The sequence below is a fragment of the Oncorhynchus nerka genome, linkage group LG9a, assembly GCF_034236695.1.
Source record: "Oncorhynchus nerka isolate Pitt River linkage group LG9a, Oner_Uvic_2.0, whole genome shotgun sequence".
NCBI classification, from domain to species: domain Eukaryota; kingdom Metazoa; phylum Chordata; class Actinopteri; order Salmoniformes; family Salmonidae; genus Oncorhynchus; species Oncorhynchus nerka.
In genome coordinates this window covers 27,692,812-27,717,257 of record NC_088404.1, presented here as the reverse complement: position 1 = coordinate 27,717,257, position 24,446 = coordinate 27,692,812, and the positions used below count along the sequence as shown (strand labels likewise).

Below are 24,446 nucleotides of genomic sequence, written 5' to 3'. Positions count from 1 at the left end.
ATTAGTTTGGCAATTAGGGGGTTCAGTCCAGTGTTGTGTTTACCCTTTTCTTTAATATTTATCTATAATAATTGGTAGTTCTAAGTACTTATTTTCCCTGTTTTTCCCCCCACAGTATTTAACAGCAGTACACAATAGGAGAGAGACAGATGATATCTCATTTCGTCGTTAATATCAACCATAAAGGAAAAGGGAAAAGTACGAGAGTCATGCTATTAATTGTCCAAAGCAGGGATGGAGAGTGAGCTAGTAAGGTAGGCTGCAGTGGGTTTGCTGGTCAATACATATACTGAACATTTAACCACAGTATTGGTGGCCAGTATGTCAATGAATAAAAATGTAATATTGACAAATTAAACAGAAATTGTAGACCTTTAATCTTTTCCAACATGTCATCAGACACTTAACTTCAAGTAAGTATGAAACATTTCAGTGTTAACTTTCTCTTTATCCCTGGTTGATGTACATGACAGAGCCTCTTCAGTGTGGTTGGGGGATAGCATACATTTTCATCAACAAAGACTGCACTTCCAGTTTGTGTTCTTTACTCTGTTTAACTATTTTGTCTTCATTCCTAGTTACAGCACATGAAACCACCGTTGGCATGCAAAACATTCAATCTAAAACAAAACAAAGCATAACACGTTATAAATAATATCAAATATCAATGTAGTATGACAAATTAGCCATCCATTGTGTTATATCATAAATTGTCTTGCATGCCGTCACTGTTGTCAAAAGATTATAAACATGTTAAATAAAGTTACTAACCCAGTCAGTCTTTGGGCCACATCCAGGTTCTTCATCAGTGGCAAACATGAAGCAGTTGTTAGCTTTGTTGAACTCTGAAATCATAGGCATGAACTGAACATATGGCGGTCCGACACAACTACATAAAAATAAAGAATTTACATTTACTTTGAATTAAATTTCATTAGCTCCAGTTTCAACTGACCTGAGCCCTAGGACCATGCCCCAGGACTACCTGACATGATGACTCCTTGCTGTCCCCAGTCCACCTGGCCATGCTGCTGCTCCAGTTTCAACTGTTCTGCCTTATTATTATTCGACCATGCTGGTCATTTATGAACATTTGAACATCTTGGCCATGTTCTGTTATAATCTCCATCCGGCACAGCCAGAAGAGGACTGGCCACCCCACATAGCCTGGTTCCTCTCTAGGTTTCTTCCTAGGTTTTGGCCTTTCTAGGGAGTTTTTCCTAGCCACCGTGGTTCTGCACCTGCATTGCTTGCTGTTTGGGGTTTTAGGCTGGGTTTCTGTACAGCACTTTGAGATATCAGCTGATGTACGAAGGGCTATATAAATAAATTTGATTTGATTTGATTACATACCAGACATTTTTAGTATATCCTCAGCCATTTCTATTGAAATTTTACATTTTGAAAAATGTATGTCAAATCATGTGAGATGAAAATGGACAAACTAAAGGATGTGCAATGTGTAGGCCCACTGAGTGGACATTCTGAACCTTGTTTGAAGTCACTCGGTCACATGACCAAGGAGCTATTGAAATTCTAAATGTTGAAAAATTCATGTAAAATCTTGTGAGATGAAAATGGACAAACTAAAGGGTGTGCAATATAGAAGGGTAGTCAGTGGACGTTCTGGACCTGGTTTGAGTCAAGTAGGTCACATGACCAATGAGCTATTGAAATTTGAATGTAAAAAAAGTTTGTACTTTGTTTACGCTCCCTAACTAATTGAACTAGGAATACAAAATCCTGTTCACATTTCCACATGTTTATTAGCTTTGGAAAGCGAATTAATGTCCAAATTGTGAAAATAAGACCTGCGCAATTTTTCCAACATAATGACACTTATTTGGAGTTTGTTGCTCAAGTGGTTTGAAAGCTATTGAGGTTTGAAAACGCGAATATCCGCCGAATATCCAACTTGAAACTGTCTTTACCTCGGTTTGCTCAACTGCAGAATGGCAGTTTCTTACACCTTGCTGGCTCGGGGATTCTAACCAGCGACCTTTCGGTTACTGGCCCAACGCTCTTAATAGCGGAGCATGTGCCTAATTTGATCAGCTGAGAAATAAATATAGAATCAGCTGGGATCCTCCTCTTTTTAGTGGCAACCATCAAAACTTTGCTCTCACATGGGGTTGCATATAGAAATCTCTGGGCTTATATGAACACCTATTTCACTCCATGCATCAACCACTGTTTGAGGAGCATGCAGCATGAATGAACCAACAGATCGCCTAGGCCTATGCGTTCTGTCCCGGACTCATGGATAAAAGTTTGGAGTGTGGAAAAAGGTAACCAGTCACCCAGTATGCATACTAATACATTCCACACTCAAAGACGATTATTAGAATTTGTTTAATTTTAGAGTATAGGCTAGACCAATTAAATTACCAAAGACATCTTAAGTAATATGTGGTAGGCCATGTATTGTATAACGGCACAATCATTATTTTAATTCAATTTGTTTTCTGGCTTGGGCTCATATAGGCCTATGCATACTCACTAATATGGTATGGGTGTTTAGAAATAATGGCTGTCCATTTCATTTGTTTGAAACAACATCCACAATGACCATGTCTTGTTTCCACTCAGTTTAAACTTTTTTTGTTCAAATTGATTGATCACAGTGAGTTGAGTTTAAGAGCACAATATTGTTTTGATAATAAGTGTTTGATGCGATTTTCAATTGGATTTGCATTGATATCAGAGTTAGAGGGACAATAGAGCCCTGAGTATCAGGCCATTAGCAACCTGATGGTCTTTAGCAAGTTGGGTATGAGAAGAGATTATGTGACTCAACAGATATGAAGAATTTTACGGACATGACTCGTGACAACATAATAATTCCGTGCTGCGCGTTCGATTAAAAAAAACACGTTCATTTGACCAGCTCTGTTGCTGATTCTACAGGATTAGTATTGAAAACGTGACTAGCGGTCGGGAGAACAAGTAATAAAAGGGCTGTAGATCATTTAGAAAACATTTAAATTAATTTAGTAACAGTAAAACAGTTGTTTGCTGGGTAGTTAGCTGAAATTCACTACGATTGGGTTTATTTTCCACTTTGATGGCAAACTTTCTGTACTGCTACCATTCACTCCCAGTCATTTTTGCTCCAGCTCTAGTCCAATGAAATTGTTTATTTTCTAACTCTTCTGCATGGAATTATTAGTTGTCTTAACCTTTGTTATCTTCAACCTAGGACACAACCAGGACGTGTGGAATTACTGGATCCTCCAACAATAATAAGTGTTTTTATAATTAGCCCCAGCAGTGTTTCCTATTATGTGGATGGACGACGTCCAGGGAAAGGCATGAAAGTGTGTGAGTCTCCTAATCAGATAGCTGCACTGTAATCAGGAAGAGATCTTAATGTCTGATGTAATGACCTATGTGAAATGCCAACGCTTGCTCTGTTCCCTCAGATTGCATTCTGATCCCATTGCACCAGGTCCTGAAACAAGGGCAGGCTGCAGAAGAATACAGACATTTTAATGATCACACAGTAATGATCTCCTCTTTCAGCTGACTGACTTTTGCCCTGAGGGACTAAAGTCATTAAAAGTTAGACTAGGTTTTTATTATCAGCGTCTTGTATGGAGAGGGGTAGGAACTAGGTAGTTGCTAAAGGGCAATTCCACGTTAACAATTCCTCGTTACACTTCGACTCAACATTTTTCACTTTAAAATATATGCCAAACAAAAAACATTATTTCAGAGTTTAACAAACCATACAATTCTATGCACAAGGACTACTTTGAACAATTTACACAAAACATTTCAGAAAAACACATTTACAGGAAGACCACGTTTTCCAAACAACTCACTTAAATACATTATCTGCTCCGAATTAAAATTCAAAGATGACTGCAGAAAGAATGGGGTGTCAGCTATGACATGAGATCTTGAGTTTTACATTTTTTGAACTACAGTAGGTGAAGTTGATTTACATCCAGTAACGGAATTACGTTAACAGAATTACGTCATGGGTCCCTGATCTGTACTATAATTTTAGACATGAATATAATTCTCTTCATGGTGAAGTATCCTGAATAGGTACACAAGGTAAGAATATATATGGGGCGGCAGGGTAGCCTAGTGGTTAGAGCGTTGGACCAGTAACCAAAAGGTTGCAAATCCCCGAGCTGACAAGGTTGTTCTGCCCCTGAACAGGCAGTTAACCCACTGTTCCTTGGCTGTCATTGAAAATAAGAATTTGTTCTTAACTGACTTGCCTAGTTAAATAAAGGTTAAAAAAAATACAATATCCTTTGCATATGTGGGTATATTTACTCTACACACTAGCTATTATACTAATGAGCCCTACCACCAAACAAGACCAGATTTGGTTGGTCCGGACCAGATAAAATCTGAACCAATCATAAACATATATGTTTCACAAGTTTGGACATTACAGTACGGTACACTATAGGTGTCATGGTAGGTGTCAGTAAGAGCCGGGAGAGGTGACATAAACAGGTAGCCTAGCGGTTAAGAGCATTGGGCCAAGCGAAAAGTTACTGGCCCACAAATATCCTACCCCCCTTCCTCCAAAAAATGCTAACCTCCCCTGTTATTGTAATGGTGAGAGGTTAGCATTACTTGGGTATATGATATTTGTGCAAATGAACTTTTCACTCATCATTATTCACGATTCATTCAGGACTATCCGTAATCATAGTAGCATTCACATTAATGTAGAAGTGTTAAGAAACATATTTTATTATTATTTACAATAAATTGACTCCAAAATGACTCAATACATTGTTTACCACTAATTTGTGTGCTCAGCCCCCTCCTCTACTCCCTGTTCACCCATGACTGCCTGGCCATGCACGCCTCCAACTCAATCATCAAGTTTGCAGACGACACAACAGTAGTGGGCTTGATTTACCAACAACGACGAGACAGCCTACATGGAAGAGGTGAGGGCACTCGGAGTGTGGTGTCAGGAAAACAACCTCTCACTCAACATCAACAAAGGAGATGATTGTGGACTTCAGGAAACAACAGAGGGAGTACCCCCCTGTCCACATCGATGGGAGAGCAGTGGAGGAGGTGGAAAGTTTTAAGTTCACATCACGCATCACATCACAGTGTGGTGAAGAAGGCGCAACAGCGTCTCTTCAACCTCAGGAGGCTGAATAAATTTGGCTTGTCACCTTAAACCCTCACAAACTTTTACAAATGCACAATTGAGAACATCCTGTGGGCTGTATCACCGCCAAAAAGATCATCAAGGACAAAAACCACCCGAGCCACTGCCTGTTCACTCCGTTACCATCCAGAAGGCGAGGTCAGTACAGGTGCATCAAAGCTGTTACTGAGAGATTGAAAAACAGCTTCTATGTCAAGGCCATAAGACTGTTAAACAGCCATCACTAACACAGAGAGGCTGCTGCCTACATACAGCCTTTAAATCGTTGGCCACTTTAGCAAATGGATCACTAATCACTTTAATAATGCCACTTTAATAATGTTTACATATCTTGCATTACTCATCTCATATGTACTGTAAATACTGTATTTTATACCATCTATTGCATCTTACCTATGCTGCTCGGTCATCGCTCATCCATATATTTATAAACTCAGCAATAAAAGAAACGTCCCTTTTTCAGCACCCTGTCTTTCAAAGATAATTTGTAAAAATCCAAACAACTTCACAGATCTTCATTGTAAATGGTTTAAACACTGTTTCCCATGCTTGTTCAATGAACCATAAACAATTAATGAACATGCACCTGTGGAACGGTCGTTAAGACACTAACAGCTTACAGAAGATAGGCAATTAAGGTCACAGTTATGAAAACGTAGGACGCGAAAGAGGCCTTTCTACTGACTCTGAAAAACACCAACGTGAATGTGTCTTAGGCATGCTGCAATGAGGCATGAGGACTGCAGATGTGGCCAGGGAAATAAATTGCAATGTCCGTACTGTGAGATGCCTAAGACAGCGCTACAGGGAGACAGGGCGGACAGCTGATCGTCCTCGCAGTAGCAGACTACGTGTAACAACACTTGCACAGGATCAGTACATTCGAACATCACACCTGTGGGACAGGTACAGGATGGTAACAACAACTGCCCGAGTTACACCAGGAATGCACAATCCCTCCATCGGTGATCAGACGGTCTGCAATAGGCTGAGAGCGTCTGGGACCTGTTGGATCGCAGAGTGAGGGCTAGGGCCATTCCCCCCAGAAATGTTTGGGAACTTGCAGGTGCCTTGGTGGAATAGTGGGGTAACATCTCACAGCAAGAACTGGTCATTCTGGTGCAGTCCATGAGGAGGAGATGCACTGCAGTAATTGATGCAGCTAATGGCCACACAAGATAGTGACTGTTACTTTTGATTTTGACCCCCCCTTTGTTCAGGGACACATTATTCAACATCTGTTAGTCACGTGTCTGTAGAACTTGTTCAGTTTATGTCTCAGTTGTTGAATCTTGTTATGTTCATACAAATATTTACACATGCTAAGTTTGCTGAAAATAAACACAGTTGACAGTAAGAGGACATTTCTTTTTTTGCTGAGTTTATGTATACATTCTTATTCCATCCCTTTACTTAGATTTTGGTGTATTAGGTAGTTGTTGTGGAATTGTTAGATATTACTGCACTCTCGGAAGTAGAACCACAGGCATTTCACTACACTCGCAATACCATCTGCTAACCATGTGTATGTGACCAATAACATTTGATTTGATTTGATTTCTATTGGGCACAAAATAATCTGAAACACAGCCAAAACAAACACCAAATACATCCAACAAGTTTGTAGTCACAAGCTTGATGGGAAAATGGGACCAAATACTAAACTCTTGAATACTTTAATACACCTAAGTGAATTTTTCCCAGTACTTTTGGTCCCCTAAAATGTACAAAACATTTCTAAATTGTTCACCCGATATGGATGAAAATACCTTCAAATCAAAGCTGACAGTGTTCACATTGTATCATTTCACATCCAAAGAGCTGGAGTACAGGGCCAAAACAACAAAACATTTCAACCATATTTTTGATCAGAAATCAAACCATTTGCTTATTCCAAATGGAGAATGTATGGAGATGCCTTTATTTTCTCAAATATAGATTCTTAACTTACATTTGACACCCAATTTGACATGCTCATATGAACTTCACATGCTGGTGCTCATTGATTATTTTAGATGGAAATGCACTAAAGCATTGTGTTTTTGAATAATGAAAGGTCAAAATTTGCTTCATGAGTGCATGCCCCTAGGGTAGCAACACATACATTCTAAGTGATTTCAATTCAACTTCAACTTCAAAAATAAGGTCCGTGTGCGAGGTCTGTGTGGAAAGTGGCATAGAGAGCGAGAGCGGAGAGAGATGACTCAAGTAGCGGAGTAAACTATAAAAATGGATGTTACACGCAGTGTAATACATTTAACAAACCAAACATTCAAGTACCGTTATAGAAGGTAACAAAAAAAACTATATCGGCCAGCCCAAGAGTGTGTCGTGTCTGGACTACCATTAAATGTGAAGACTTATTTATATCAAATCACTTCTCTAGATTTAATTATTACGTGATTAAACTAATCATGTAAACATGAATTAAATAGGAAGTCGGGGCACCACGGAAAATGTTGAGATTACAAAGTTAGAATTTTCAGATATTCAGATATTTAGTTTTATATCTGTTCAATTAGTCTTCTATTAATGAATTATTAATTGTTACCTCATTAGTCTCATTCCAAACGTCATAAAATTCTTGGTTATCTGCACGAATCTTAGTTTCCATAATGAATCAGAAATATACAAATTGGCTTAATTATTTATTTACTAACTAAATAATCACAGAAATATCACAAACAAACAGTAGATCTTGGTTACTAACAATGATACAAAGAATAAGTCCCTAGCGGGCTCCGCCGATATGAAGGCTTGGTAGACAAAGGAAAGGGGTGGGGACTGAGAAAGAGCGGGAAAGACAAAATGGATTCACTACACACAGTCTCTAATTATATTAATTGAAATGTATATATTTACGCCCGTATGCCGTTGTTGTCTCTCCGTTGAAAACACTCAATCGTCCTGTAGAGTTCATCAGAGTCTCTGGTTAACTTTCCCAGAAGTCACAATGTCTTTCATTGTTGTAGGGGTTTAGAATGGATACTTCAGAGAACCATTTGGAAATGTTCTCATAGATTAGATGCTTCGGCGATTGTCGGTATTCTCGTTCTAGATTTACGTAATTTCTAGCTGCAGACTAGTAATTATACGTCTAAGATTTGCTCATTCTGTAGTGATCAATAGTCTCAGAGTTTAACCATTTCCAGCCGTGTAGCCAAACTACAGCTGTATTGTCTCCGTGGCCAATAGAATTGTAACCATTCCAACTTGGGGGCTCTTAGGTCTTTTCACAAATAGTTTCATGTTTAATCACATACGTTTCACAATATTTAGATGTAAACCTGACAGCTGGAATATGTACATTTTAAGAGATACAGTTATGTGTGTTTCCTGTCCTTCATGAGATCACCAAATGAAACACACTCGACATGACTGTCCCTTAAGTGTTCACGGACCATTCCCACATTCTCAAAAGTAGAAATATTGTTTAGTTCTACCATTTTGGGGATTATGAGTTTTGAACTAAGAGAAGCTCTTTGTTCTGGTAGACTCTTTCAATACTGCATGGCAGTTTCTACCAGCCCAGGGCACATCATGACAAGTGCGTGCATGATGCCCAACGGCATGCCAGCAGCAAAGTAGGGCTGAGAGATGTGATGAACCTGCCGTCCTTAGATCACCTGTCTCTTTACACAAGACACAGCTCATATAATTGATGAAGGACACAGTAATTCATATCAATATTATCCCATATCTCTCTCTGATGGCCTGCATTCAGAGACCGTCCATCATAGTTTTAGAGAGTACCATGTCCTTCAGGTTTCACTATCTTGAGGTTATTCCAGTTTGTCAATATCTAAAAGATTAGATATATTTGTACTGCATCTCAAAGAAAGTTCTGTCACCACAGTACTGTAGAGATATGAAACACTACACATTACATATTCATTCCACAACACCAAGTGTTAGCCCGGTGTGTTGGTGGGAGTGAATGCCCTGTTATTTTTTTTATTTAACTAGGCAAGTCAGTTAGGAACAAATTCTTATTTACAATGGTGGCTTAGGAACAGTGGGTTAATTGCCTTGTTCTGGGGCAGAACAACAGATTTTTACCTTGTCAGCTCAGGGATTCAATCTAGCAAACTTCTACTGGCCGAATGCTCTAACCACTTGGCTACCTGACACCCCAGGCTACCTTCTCCATTCTGTTAGAGTGGAGAAGACCCAGCTAGCACATAACGTTCTGAGAACGATATGTTTCATAGAGCTTGGTGAGATCATGTTTGTCCTGTGGTTATTTTGCATACAACTTTCCCACAACTTTCTATGAATTGTACAGGATAGTCGCTTGGCTTTGGAACATTCTCAGCACATTTAAGGAACTTGACAAAAAAATATACATTTTCTTGATATTTCATTACTTTAACAGAACATTTCCTTAAAGTTCAAACATGATTATATTTCATTTATATTTGGTCATGTTCTAGGAACGTTCTCCAACTGGTTTGACATAAGGAAAGTTCTCAAGTAGTTCTGAGAACATTAAGAAACGTTCTTCTGTGGGAATTTCAGTACTTCCACAGAACATTCCACAAAAGTTCCAATGTGGTTCTATTTAATGTCAGATTTGACTACATTCTAGGAATGTTTTAAAAAATGGTGTGACTGAAGCGATGTTCTCAGAATGTTCAGGCAATGTATGGTTGTCTTTTATGTCAGTTGTTGCCAATATTCTGGGAATATTTCCAGAAATGTTAACATCAATTAGCTTTAAATGAACAACAATTAGTTTCAAATTCTGTTCTCAGAATTTACCATAAAAACCACAAGATTAACAAAATATTGTAGCATTAGGAAAACGTTCTAAGAATGTTATTTAAAAACATACTGTACAGTGTACTCTGGACAAAAATATAAACGTAACATGTAAAGTGCTGTTCCTATGTTTCATGAGCTGAAATAAAAGACAAAAGCTGAAGAACATTCGAACATCCAAGTATTTTCCACAGGTGCTGGAGTTATAGACAAACTCATGGAAAACAGAAAGGAAAAAGCTACACACTTCTGCTTATGCTCCCAGGTGGTATTTATTTACAACAATGTTTCCACCCTTAGGTCTTCATCAGGCATCCATATCCCAGGTGAGGGTGGAAGCTCCAACTATTTTCTCTTCAGAGGAGACTTTTTCAGCACCACCTGTTTTTTAAACATTCCTAGATTTAAGTTAGCATAATTAGGAGCCATAGTGCTCCCCATCGCTGTCCCTTTGTTCTAGAGGAAAAAGTCTCCTCTGAAGAGAAAATAGTTGGAGGTTAGTATTAGTTCAGCCAAGTCCACAGTACAATTGGTGCTGGGAAGAGCATTAGGGGGACGTTCATTGAGGTAGAACTTGATGGTCTCAAGGCAGTCCTGATGGGGGATGTTAGTATATAGACTGGTAACATTTGAGATTGACTGTGTTTTTCGGTAATGGGGTTGCTTTCATCCACGTCCACTTATTAAAAGCCTCCCTATAAGTCAATTCAGTCGCATCAGAAGAATATGCAGCTCTGATGCTTCTTATCAGTAACTGACCATGGACCTCACACAAAGGTTTAAGGAAAGGCAATTGGTAAACATGCCAACACAGTTGGAAAGTCTGGGGCTTCTCCATCTGTCGGAGGCCTGCCACAGGCGCTGGGAGCAACGGGCTCAAGTTATCCTGCCTCTCACCCATCCATAAAGGCTTCTCCGAATCCTGAGAAGCCTGAGAGTGTGCAGATTTCCTCGCCCTTCTCATCAACCGTGATTCTGGGCAGCTCCATGGTAAGAAATGTGACCGTTCCTGGTGCAAAAACAATGTCTTATCCTGGAGCTCGAGTAAATGACATTACTCAGCTGCTCCTAAATACACTACATCAGGACATGGACATCGATTCTATCGTAGTCCATGTGGGTTTTAATTACATTATGAAGGGCAGTTCTGAAAAGCTGAAACTGACTTAAATGTAAATGTAAAGAGTTGATTGACTCTGCTAAACACTAACAAAAGACCCATCATATCTGGCCCTCTGCCATCTCTGAATCGCGGGATTGAACGCTTTATCAGGATTCTCTCTCTTTACAACGGGCTATGTGATTATTGCAGCTCAATGGGTGTAAGTTTTGTTGACAATTTTAATACCTTTTGGAAACAAAACAGGTTTTATAAGGAGGATGGGATCCACCCAAATCATTTGGGATCCTGGATCCTTTCACAGCACTATAAGGCTGCGTTGAGACAATGACTTATCAATGACTAAAGCCCAGCTCAGTTAATCCCTACCATTGTGACGCAGAGTTGTCATAATGCTTCAGAAAATGTACATTACACCAGGTGTGTTGGTAGACACAAAATAAGTAACCTAATGTATGTCCCTTTAACTGCCCTGAATGCCTCTACTGATTCTACAGCTATTGTATGCAGTAATTCTGTGCCTATGAGCCAGAGTTATACTGTTATCACTGAGCCGATGGGCCCTAGGAGGAAGTCCACTGTGAGCAGCTCTCCCTGCTCTAACATAAAGAACATGAGCACATCTACTGCTGCTACATTCCCCAGTAAGGCCTTCAGACTGTTAAACAGCCACCACTAACATTGAGTGGCTGCTGCCAACACACGGACTCAACTCCAGCCACTTTAATAATGGGAATTGATGTAAAATATATCACTAGCCACTTTAAACAATGCTACTTAATACAATGTTTACATACCCTACATTACTCATCTCATATGTATATACTGTACTCTATATCATCTACTGCATCTTTATGTAATACATGTATCACTAGCCACTTTAAACTACGCCACTTTGTTTACATACCCTACATTACTCATCTCATATGTATATACTGTACTCGATACCATCTACTGCATCTTGCCTATGCCGTTCTGTACCATCACTCATTCATATATCTTTATGTACATATTCTTTATCCCTTTACACTTGTGTGTATAAGGTAGTAGTTTTGGAATTGTTAGGTTAGATTACTTGTTGGTTATTACTGTATTGTCGGAACTAGAAGCACAAGCATTTCGCTACACTCGCATTAACATCTGCTAACCATGTGTATGTGAAAAACAAATTTGTTTACATCCCCATTAGTGAGCAATTTATTCTTTATAATCCATCCACCTGACAGGTGTGGAATATCAAGAAGCTAATTAACAACACAATACCACAGATGTCTCAAGTTTTGGAGGAGCGTGCAATTTGAATGCTGACTGTAGGAATATCCACCAGAGCAGTTGCCAGAGAATTGAATGTTCATTTGTCTAACATAAACTGTGTTTAGGAGTATTTCTGTCTGTAATAAAGTCCTATTGCAGGGGGAAACTCATTTTGATTGGCTGGGCCTGGCTCCCCAGTGAGTAGGCCAGGCTACCAAGTGGGTGGGCCTATGCCTTCCCAGGCCCCTGCCCAGTCATGTGAAATCCATAGCTGAAGGCCTAATTCATTTATTTCAATTGACTGATTTCTTTATATGAACTGTAACTCAGCAAAACCTTTGAAATTGTTGCATGTTGCGCTTATATTTTTATTCAGTATACATTCCGTTCTAAGAACATGAAGAAAACGTTCCATAAAAAAACACAAGAGAACTTTAGTAATGTTCAGAAAATGTTTCAAGAATGTTTTTTAAAAACATATACTGTACATTCCGTTCTCAGCATCAACAGAACTCTCTCTATCCTCTATCTTGTTAAGTGTGTTCAGGTGTGTTGGCCGTATCCACTAATTGGCCACTCTTAATGAGTGCTTGTTTCCTTTGAAATGGGGTCTGTTTGAATAGACTATAATGAACTGTTTTGTATGCGTAAAAAAACATGGCATGTTAGCTCCATCCTGGTGGCACATCCCTAATTCCATGGATAGAGAACAAACGATCATAGGTTCAAATCTCACTGATGCCATGTCACAATAAAAAAAAACTGTTTGCATCATTAATGCCTAAGCAAATTCATTTCCATGCGTCATACTGTATCTGTGCTTGGAGTTGGAAAAAAAGTTAACCCAAAATAAGCTAGCAGTGTTATTGAAAGTTTAATTGAAACATTCAATAAGGGGTCATTTTTATTTCTGTTATCAGAACCAATGGGAAACCAAAAACATACTTCCAAGGTTCCGAATGTGCTAGCTGGGGACCTTTTATCCTTCCACCCAGGTTCATGTTATTCATTCCCATCCTCTGTGCAAAGGGGAATTGGTAGTTATAGACAAATTGGACACAAGTTCTTGGTAGAGAATGTATTCAGGGTCTTTTTCCCTTCCTTTCTGTCCAGTGGGGAGTGTTTACCTGCGATTGCTTATTATAGGTCCTTCAGCAGCATTGGCCCTCCATGTGCTTTTCGTCTATTCGTTGGTGTGCTGCTGTGTATTTTTAGCAGTCGTTCTGGGAGGTATTGTTTTTGAAGAGCCCTGCACTGTTCAGGGTGGTTGAGATGAGAGGAGTGTTTTTGATCATAAATCCTAACTGCTCTCTTCTCTCTCTTTTTGTCTGTCTCTCTTTCACTTCCTCTCTCTCTTTCTGTGTCTCTCTCTTTTTCTGTATCTCTCGCTCATCTAGACATGGAACACGGTGTGCTGGGGAAGTTGCTGCAGCCGCCAACAACAACATATGTGGGGTGGGCGTGGCATACAACACCAAAATTGGAGGTGAATGAGGCATGCTGTAATTGAAGAAGGCTTTGCCAATGGCCAACAATGATTGGTTGACTTGGGTCTACTGTCAGTTGAACCGGAGTCATGTTCAGTAGAACATGACTTGCTATCCGTCACTTCTGAATATTTACCAACTTTTATCTCTAATCTTTCGTCGAAGACAAGTACTCTAATCAGTCTAATGGATTCTTTCAAGCCACTTTCTGGCCCTTACCAACTTGTGTCCCTAAGCACTGTCAAAGACAAGCAGCCAGCCAACAAGACTCAGTGGAGCCCTGAGAGCAGTCCCCAGCAGTCCCCTCCACAGATGGTAGCCATAACTCTCCTACTCCTCCTAGTCTTCATTAGCATGCATCTCCTGCTCTAACAGCTCATTGGCTCCTGCTCCACACATATTCCTCTGACAATCTGCCCATGTCCCAGGGTTACACAATTGTTAATAAACAACACAGTTTGCTGTGTGCCTCGTTCCCCATCGGGTGTGTGTCTCCACACACCCACACACATACACACTCATCCCACACACACACACGGCTCACAGCTCCCATTACTGTTCTGAGGCGGCCCACATCAAAGCTGCAGACAGGCCAGTTCAGGTATTATGATAAAAGATGGGCCAGTTTGTTTCTTTCAGGTCACAGACGCTGTTGGAGGCACCATTAACTCTCCCACACTCATTCGTTAGAAGGAATGTTGTGTTGTTTTTGTGTTTTTTGTGAGTTGTCTGTCTGTTGTCTTACCTGGTGGTTTCTTGGAGGAGAAGGTCTTGACTCTTGTTTTAATGGCCAAAGTGTGTGTGTGTGTGTGTGTGTGTGTGTGTGTGTGTGTGTGTGTGTGTGTGTGTGTGTGTGTGTGTGTGTGTGTGTGTGTGTGTGTGTGTGTGTGTGTGTGTGTGTGTGTGTGTGTGTGTGTGTGTGTGTCTGAGAGAACAATTGCTCATGACATCTGGCAGTGTGACAGGCTCATAAGCCTTTTGTCTCCCCAGTCAGACTGTGTTTGTCAGTATGACAGCCAGACACACAAGGCTTTGTTTCCCAACTGCATCAAATTTATAACACCTAGGGAGTGAATGTTATTTACAATCAGGGGTACATGGAGAAAATCTGATCTCTCTGAAATGAAAATGGATGGCCCTCCTTTCAGCAAAATATGTTTTACCTAAACCCTCCCTGAACACTTGAAAACAAACAAGTGACCCTCCCCTATACCCAAAATAATAATTAAAACAAAATGGATAGCAGTTTACCCTCACTTTTTGGACAGACCAGAGCCTTAGATATGCAGTTTTAGAAACTGTTCTTTGTCCTGTAAGCATTACATGGCAATGCAGGAATGTTTATAGCACACAGGGCTGTGGGCCAAAAGGTTGTGGATTCACAGACAACCGTGGACAAGAGTCGGGGTGGAAAGATCTCCTATATAGTAAAAGCATTAAATTCATCTATCATCGTCTTTGCAGGTCCGATGAAAAAATAGCCTTTATAAAAATGTCATGCAATTCCACGTAACTTTACATATTAGTGGAATCTTTTTTTTATATCACACGAATGACCAAAATGATATGCTAAGAATGGACAGCGAGATAGGAGAATGTGTTCATCTCATATTTCTCCAATGCCAAATCCGTGTGTCGTGTTTGCAACAAAACTGTCCCTGTTTGCAAATAATTCAATCTTAGACGTCATTAGGAATCTGAGCATGGTACTTTCAAAAGTTAGGCTTACCTTTCCACCCATGACAGAGTAGGCCTAACTTTCCAACCATGACAGAGTAGGCCTACCTATCCACCCATTACAGAGTAGGCCTACCTTTCCACCCATGACAGAGTAGGTTTACCAACACAGAAACATTTAAGCTTTAACTGCTGGCTACTCTTCTTCCGTGGCTTCACCCAATGAGAGAAAGTCACAAGTGATTCCCTAAAGCTGTCTGGGTTTAAACATCTTCTATTTTTGCAGAAAGTGAATAGCTTAATCAATTGATAGTGACAGAATTAGATTACTTTCCAAGCAAATTCAGCCTCTGAATGTCAAAGAAACGAAAAAATGATATACCCATATGCATTGGAGTCACGTCTTTCCTGGGTATTTTGCAGCTTGTTTCTAGCATAAAGCATCGTGGACCAGCGTTGTTATATATCACTTTATATAATTGGATTTGTTCAATTTCAAGAAGGACTTTCAACAAGCACAGCATTTACACAAATTACTGATGATTGGCTGAGAGAAATTGATGATTGATGATTGGCTGAAAGAAATTTTCTTCAAAATCTGAAGCTAACAAGGGGTAGGCCTGAGCTTTTTGCCATTTTCTTCAATAAAAGGTAGGCCTATGGCATACCCTCTCAAACCACCATCAATTTGAGTCCTGGCTTTAACTTAACAGCCCTTCACTGACACAGAGGTAGGCTTTTTAAAGAGTGCATGGTGGGTGGTTGAATTGACTGAAAAATCTATGTATATAGCAGCCTATGACCTAATTTTGTCTGTCAAACAGGTAGGCCTATCTCTTATTTCTTAAATAGGAAGAAATAGTCTCCACGACAAAGTCTAACTAAAATGAAGACGGTTTAAATTAATTATGCCTACTCGCATTTGCCTACTTTCAGCACCATGAGCTGTCCATTTCCGATTGATTGTGCCGTGGCTGCTGCTTCAAGTTTCAGGACCACAATGTAAGTTACTCGAATCTGGCTAATTGTGAGGTCAATAACTGTGATAAATACATCATGTGCAAGAATTATATTATTTTTAATAAAAATCTATGATACGGTCCCCCCTTTTCTGCTAAAACAGCCTCCACTCTTCTGGGAAGGCTTTCCACTAGATGTGGGGACTTGCTTCCATTCAGCCACAAGAGCATTATTGAGGTTGGGCACTGATGTTGGGCGATAAGGCCTGGCTTGCAGTCGGTGTTCAAATTCATTCCAACGGTGTTCTATGGGGTTGAGGTCAGGAATATGTGCTCGCCAGTCAAGTTCTTCCACAAACCATTTCTGTATGGATATCACTTTGCGCACGGGGGCATTGTCATTATGAAACAGGAAAGAGCCTTCTGCAAACTGTTGACAAAAAGTTGGAAGCACAGAATTGTTAAGATTTCTCTTCAATGGAACTAAGGGGCCTAGCACAAACTATGAAAAACAGCCCCAGACCATCATTCCTCCACCACCAAACTTTACGGTTGGCACTATGCATTGGGGCAGGTATCATTCTCCTGCTATCTGCCAAACCCAGATTTGTCCGTCGGACTGCCAGATGGTGAAGCGTGATTCATCACTCCAGAGAACGTGTTTCCACTGCTCCAGAGTCCAATGGCGGCGAGCTTTACACCACTCCAGCCGACGATTGTCGGGGATCTTAGGCTTGTGTGAGGCTGCTTGGTCATGGAAACCCATTTTATGAAGCTCCAGACGAACAGTTATTGTGCTGAATTTGCTTCCAGAGGTAGTTTGAAACCCGGTAGTGAGTGTTGAAACCAAGGACAGGCGATTTTTACGCGCTATGTGCTTCAGCACTCGGTGGTCCTGTTCTGTGAGCTTGTGTGGCCTACCACTTCGTGGCTGAGCCATTGTTTCTCGTAGACATTTCCACTTCACAAACAGCACTTACAGTTGACAGCTCTAGCAGGGCAGAAATTTGACCGAACTGACTTGCTGGAAAGGTGACATCCTATGATGGTGACACGTTGAAAGTCACTGAGCTCTTCAGTAAAGCCATTCTACTGCCAATGTTTGTCTATGGAGATTGCATGGCTGTGTGCTCGATTTTATACATGTGTCGGCAATGGGTGTGGCTGAAATAGCTGAATCCATTCATTTGAAGGGTGTCCACATACTTTTGTATATATAGTGTTTCAAAGTTGGCCTCCGGTCCTGTTTCTCATCTAAATGCTCTCCTTCTTAAACTGAACAGAACATAGCCTATAGGCTAGTCTGTGCTTAAGATTTTGGAATAGGCCTAATCAAAAATAATTTTCGAGGAGGCTGGGGCTCAGGGTTGGCATATCCATTGCAGTGTGTAATGCAGCCTAGTTTTAGTTACACCATCCCAGCAGCTATTTTAGAAATATGACTTTGCTAGGTGCTTCCCTGAGCACTTCGTAGGCTATAGTCAAAAGGCTATGGATCATTTTTTAGAGACCACATTAAATAGCCTATAGGCACAATTGATATTGCGTGCCCAGCGGAGAATCAGAGATGAGGTGCGGCATCAGGCACACAATAAACAACTAATTCTAAAACACTGATAAATATTGAAATTTCATCCATTACAAATTACATGACCCTCCCCTGGACTAGATTTAAAAAATACTAAACTCTCTCCTTGACTGAAATTGAAAAATCATAACCCTCCCACATTTTCCTCCAGGTAACCGTTCTGTACATTTTGATCTGTTCCCTGCTACTTCTCCTCTCATGCTGTCTCTCTCTGTCACCTTCACCTTTTTTCCCCTTTCTGCCTCACCCTGCCTGTATTATTTAGTTTATTTCCCCTCTGACTTCAACCCCCACTCTTTCTATCTCTCCTTGTGTGTGTGTGTGTGTGTGTGTGCGTGTGTGCGCTTGTATGCAGGTGTGCGTATGCTGGACGGGGAGGTGACAGACATGGTGGAGGCCCACTCCCTCAGCCTGAACTCACAGCACATCCACATCTACAGCGCCAGCTGGGGCCCAGAGGATGATGGGAAGACTGTAGACGGCCCCGCCAAGCTAGCCAAGGAGGCCTTCCTCCGAGGAGTCACTGAGGTCAGTCATTACTGAAGCAAACATGGTTCATGATACATACCTACCAGATGTTGTTTCAAAGAAACACACATAGAAAGGACAGGATCAACTGTATTGTCCCAGAGTGGAAACTAGTCTTGGACTCACCGTACTGCTGTATTAAATTCTACATTATACACACATACTCACAAATTATCTTAGAAGATGATTAGGTTTTCCATTATGATATCCAGTATAAATTATTTCTAAAGTAAAACTCTGACAAGTGATACAACCGCCATACTTGATCTAGAGCGTGTTCTGGCCTGGAGCACCAGCAGGAATTACTGTCATGTCACGCCAGAACTGTAACTATTCACCACTGTCTTATTTGATGGATTTACTGAGAGTATGTTATTCAAATCGAATTTATTTATATAGCCCTTCGTACATCAGCTGATATCTCAAAGTGCTGTACAGAAACCCAGCCTAAAACCCCAAACAGCAAGCAATGCAGGTGTAGAAGCACGGTGGCTAGGAAAAACTCCCTAGAAAGGCCAAAACCTAGGAAGAAACCTAGAGAGGAACCAGGCTATGTGGGGTGGCCAGTCCTCTTCTGGCTGTGCCGGGTGGAGATTATAACAGAACATGGCCAAGATGTTCAAATGTTCATAAATGAGCAGCATGGTCGAATAATAATAAGGCAGAACAGTTGAAACTGGAGCAGCAGCACGGCCAGATGGACTGGGGACAGCAAGGAGTCATCATGTCAGGTAGTCCTGGGGCATGGTCCTAGGGCTCAGGTCCTCCGAGAGAGAGAAAGAAAGAGAGAAAGAGAGAATTAGAGAGAGCACATGTGGGGTGGCCAGTCCTCTTCTGGCTGTGCCGGGTGGAGATTATAACAGAACATGGCCAAGATGTTCAAATGTTCATAAATGACTAGCATGGTCGAATAATAATAAGGCAGAACAGTTGAAACTGGAGCAGCAGCACGGCCAGGTGGACTGGGGACAGCAAGGAGTCATCATGTCAGGTAGTCCTGGGGCATGGTCCTAGGGCTCAGGTCCTCGGAGAGAGAGAAAGAAAGAGAGAAAGAGAGAATTAGAGAACGCACACTTAGATTCACACAGGACACCGAATAGGACAGGAGAAGTACTCCACATATAACAAACTGATGGAGTTGCCAATGACTAGAGTTTTCAATTTGTCAGAGCTAATCGTGGGAAGCTTCGGCATCTCAGACCCCGTAACGGGAGGAGTAGAGACCAGATAAGACTCGGCCTCTGACTCCGACTCGCTGCTTAATGGGGAAAACCGGTTGAAAGTTTCTGTCGGCTGAATGAGCGACACCGGTTGAGCATTCCTACAGCATTTCCTTCCAGAAACCGTGAGAAAGTTGTCCGGCTGCGGGGACTGTGCCAGGGGATTTATACTACTATCTGTACTTACTGGTGGCACAGACGCTGTTTCATCCTTTCCTACACTGAAATTACCCTTGCCTAACGATTGCGTCTGAAGCTGGGCTTGTAGCACAGCTATCCTCGCCGTAAGGCGATCGTTCTCCTGTATATTATGAGTACAGCGACTGCAATTAGAAAGCATCATGTTAATGTTACTAGCTTCGGCTGTTGGAGGTCCTGACGAACCTAGTCCAGATAAAGCGTCCGGGGTGAAAAAGTTAAACGGTAATTAAAAAGTAAAAAACGTAAAGTTGTCAGGTAGCAAAATAGGTTGTCAACAAAACGCACAGCAACTCGTAAACAAGTCTGCAAGTTGTGACCGGAAATGACGTCAAGCAGAGAGCACGCAGTAGATCTGACATGATAGTCGCTCTGGATAAGAGCGTCTGCTAAATGACTTAAATGTAAATGTAAATAGTTACACCTGGTACTTCAGGCCAGAACACCCAATACAATATCCATGTCATACACATCATACACATCTCGTAGAACCACATACAATCCCCTCGCCTAGTTTCTTCCCCTGCCCTCTGAATCCGAGCAGGCCCATTGGGTTTGATGGAGTGAGCCCCAGATGGATTGGACAAATCATCTGAGGTTAACGAGACCATTCCTCATGTGTCAGCATGGGACATTAACAGAAACCCATTAATACAATGGTGGAATGACAAATGGGAGAGAAGAAATAGGAGAGAAATTGCTGACGTAGGGTCAGATTTAGACAGGAGGGGAATGGAGCAGGGGTTCTCAAAGTTGGGTCCGTGGCCAGATATCAAAATATATATAACAAATCTTTAATGAATATTACTAACAACAACAGATTAAACCAATTTTGGCCAAGGGATCTGTGGAATAAGTTTAAAGGTTGTAAAATAATACAATGTAATATTATTATTCTACAATTTCTGTTCTTAACTCTGGGCAACATGGGTCTGAGATGCTCACTGGCATATTGGTATTCACTGTAGTCTACCAATTACAAATATTTCAACTCGATACTTCTTGTATTCCCCATTTTTTTAATGCACTGTAATTTAAGCTTTAAAACGGCAATTTTTTAAAGTTGTAACATTAAAAAAAATCTCTCTGCCCCTTGACAAAATGTGTGGAATTGCAGGAAATTATCTTAAAGACAGCTAAATGTTCCTTCCAGGGCCTGAGACTTCGTCCGGCCATGCACTTGCCAAAGTTATAGTAGACCTCCTTGTATGCTATTTTTTATCTCACTCAAGCTGTGTTCTGATTATGAGGGGGTCCCTGATGAATTTGCTATCACAAAAAGGGTCCCCGGTCCCAAAAGGTTTGAGAAACCCTGGAATAGCGAATAGCCATCTTTGTAAAAATGTGGGAGAGGGAGTTTTAATGGAAGACATATGATTCATATAGTAAAATCTCATATCTAACACTAGTTTAATGGCAGGTTGATGCTTATTGTTATGAGTCTTAGATAGGCCAGCTGCAAAGCCATACTTTGCTATATTGTAAAAATTCATGAAAAAAAAGTGTACTTTATGTTGCTAATTTGAAGTTATGGTTAGACATTAGGGTTAGCAGTGTGGTTAAGGTCAGGGTTAAGTTTAAAATCAGGTTTTGAATTCATGATTGTACCAGCTAGTGACCACTCTGCAGAGCTGCCTCCAGTACAATTTGATGAAAAATGCTAACCTGCAGGATTATAGAGCAATGGAAAGAAAATAAATGCCTGCAGCAAAACAGGACATTCCCGGAAAGATTAGGAATACCTGTTGATTTAGTCATTAAGAAAACAAGCAATGCATCAGTGGTGAGAATAAAATAGGGATTGTGAGGACTGTTGGCCTTTTAAATGCCCATCCAGTGGTGAGCAGGAGAGTCCCACTAAATCATGCTGGGGCAAACCCTCCACAGAGGACAGGGATTAGGAAATAACATTCTCACAGCACTACTTTAAATCCATACAGACTGTGGCTAAGTTCTCTAAGCAGTGTTGTGTGTGTGTGCTTGTGTGAGATATGATTTGTTTTGTTCATGTCGCTGGCACTCCCACACCCACCTCCACTGCTTCTCATCTCAGTGTCAGCTGGAGTTGAGGCACAATGCAGTGTGAGGTAGAGTGTGTGCCTATTTAGCCCCTCTATCCCTCCCTTCATCTCGCTCTCTCCCCTGCTCTTTTATGCAACCTCTTTCACATTTTCAATCAATCCCTCTATTTCTTCATATCTATCCAACTGTGCCACTCTGCTCATATCCTTTTCATTATTGAATGTTGTCTTTCTCCACCTCGTTTTCTCTCTCTCCCTAGCTCCTTTCTCTCTCCCTCTCCCTCCAAATGATATCTTCTCCTCAGTATATCCTCAGTATACCTCCTCTCATATTTGGTTATGAAAAGAAAAAAAGCTTCAAAGTATATCTTTATTGAGATATGCTTACCGCCTGTTGTGATGGAAAGGCCCAATTAATCTGTTTCATTTAGTTGTGACTAATGGCATCTTTATGGAGATGAAAGATGGAGAGGAGGTGGATATAAGTGTATTCAGTAGATAATATTATACTGTATCATGATGCCGCTCCTCCCAGTACAATGATGCCCTAATTTATCTGTCTAACAAATCACAGTCAACTAACTGTGTACAGTAAATAGCCTGCCATTGTTTATGAATTACAGTGCATTCGGAAAGTATTCAAACCCCTAGACCTTTTCCATATTTTATTACATTTCAGCCTTATTCTAAAATTGATTAAATTACACACAATATCCCATAATGACAAATCAAACAGGTTTTTAGAAATGTTTGAAATGTATTACAAAATAAAAAACAGATTTATCTTAGGTAGAGGCAGGTAGTCTAGTGGTTAGAGCTTTGGATTAGTAACCGAAAGGTTGCAAGATCAAATCCCTGAGCTGACAAGGTAAAAAATCTGTCGTTCTGCCCCTGAACAAGGCAGTTCCTAGGCTGTCATTGAAAATAAGAATTTGTTCTTAACTGACTCGCCTAGTAAAATAAATACAACTTACATATGTATTCATACGCAAAAATCAAGCCATGTGGTTGAAGGAATTGTCTGTAGAGCTCCGAGACAGGATTGTGTCAAGGCACAGGTCTGGGGATGGATACTAAAACATTTCTTCAGCATTGAAGGTACCCAAAAACACAGTGGCTTCCATCATGTTTGAAGTTTGGAACCACTAAGACTCTTCCTAGAGCTGGCTGCCCGGCCAAACTGAGCAAACGCGGGAGAAGGGCCTTTGTCAGGGAGGTGACCAAGACCCCGATGGTCACTCTGACAGAGCTCCAGACTTCCTCTGTGGAGATGGGAGTACCTTCCAGAAGGACAACCATCTCTACAGCACTCCACCAATCAGTCCACTCCTCAGTGAAAGGCACATGACAAGCTTCACGTCTGAAGGAAACCTGACACCATCCCTACGGTGAAGCATCGTGGTGGCAGCATCATGATGTGGGGATATTTTTCAGTGACAGGGACTGTGAGACTAGTCAGGATCGAGGGAAAGATGAATGGAGCAAAGTACAGAGAGATCCTTGATGAAAACCTGTTCCAGAGCGCTCAGAACCTCAGACTGGGGGCGAAGGTTCACCTTCCAAAAGGACATCAACCCTAAGCACACAAGACAACGCAGAAGTCGCTTCGGGACAAGTCTCTGAATATCCTTGAGGCAGCCAGAGCCAGGACTTGAACCAGATCCAAAATCTCTGGAGAGACCTGAAAATAGCTGTGCAGCGAAGCTCCCCATCCAACCTGAAAGAGCTTGATGCTCCAGTTTCAACTGACCTGAGCCCTAGGACCATGCCCCAGGACTACCTGACATGATGACTCCTTGCTGTCCCCAGTCCACCTGACCGTGCTGCTGCTCCAGTTTCAACTGTTCTGCCTTATTATTATTCGACCATGCTGGTCATTTATGAACATTTGAACATCTTGGCCATGTTCTGTTATAATCTCCACCCGGCACAACCAGAAGAGGACTGGCCACCCCACATAGCCTGGTTCCTCTCTAGGTTTCTTCCTAGGTTTTGGCCTTTCTAGGGAGTTTTTCCTAGCCACCGTGCTTCTACACCTGCATTGTTTGCTGTTTGGGGTTTTAGGCTGGGTTTCTGTACAGCACTTTGAGATATCAGCTGATGTACGAAGGGCTATATAAATAAATTTGATTTGATTTTGATTTGATTTGAGAGGATCTGCAGAGAAGAATGGGAGAAACTCCCCAAATACAGGTGTGCCAAGTAGCGTCATACCCAAGAAGACTCGAGGCTGTAATCACTGCCGAAGGTACTTCAACAAAGTACTGAGTAAAGGGTCTGAATACTTATGTAAATGTGATATTTCAGTTTTATTTTTTTTTATACATTTGCAAAATAAAAATAAAACATTTTTTTGCTTTGTCGTTATGTAGTATTGTGTGTAGATTGATGGGGGGGGACAATTTAATACATTTTAGAGTAGTGCTGTAATGTAGCAAAATGTAGAAAAAGTCAAGGGGTCTTAATACTTTCCGAATG

The 24,446-nt window shown here is 41.0% G+C and overlaps 1 protein-coding gene across 2 annotated transcripts in view; it reads left to right on the top strand.

Annotated features, from left to right (window-relative positions):
• furinb (furin (paired basic amino acid cleaving enzyme) b) overlaps nt 1-24,446 on the top strand; it is a 212,393-nt gene that overhangs the window by 157,529 nt on the left and 30,418 nt on the right. For both annotated transcript variants that reach the window (XM_029667831.1, XM_029667830.1), the window contains exons 7-8: nt 13,688-13,776; nt 18,357-18,529. In XM_029667831.1, the coding sequence (XP_029523691.1) occupies nt 13,688-13,776; nt 18,357-18,529 (262 nt within the window). The remainder of the gene's footprint in view (nt 1-13,687; nt 13,777-18,356; nt 18,530-24,446) is intronic.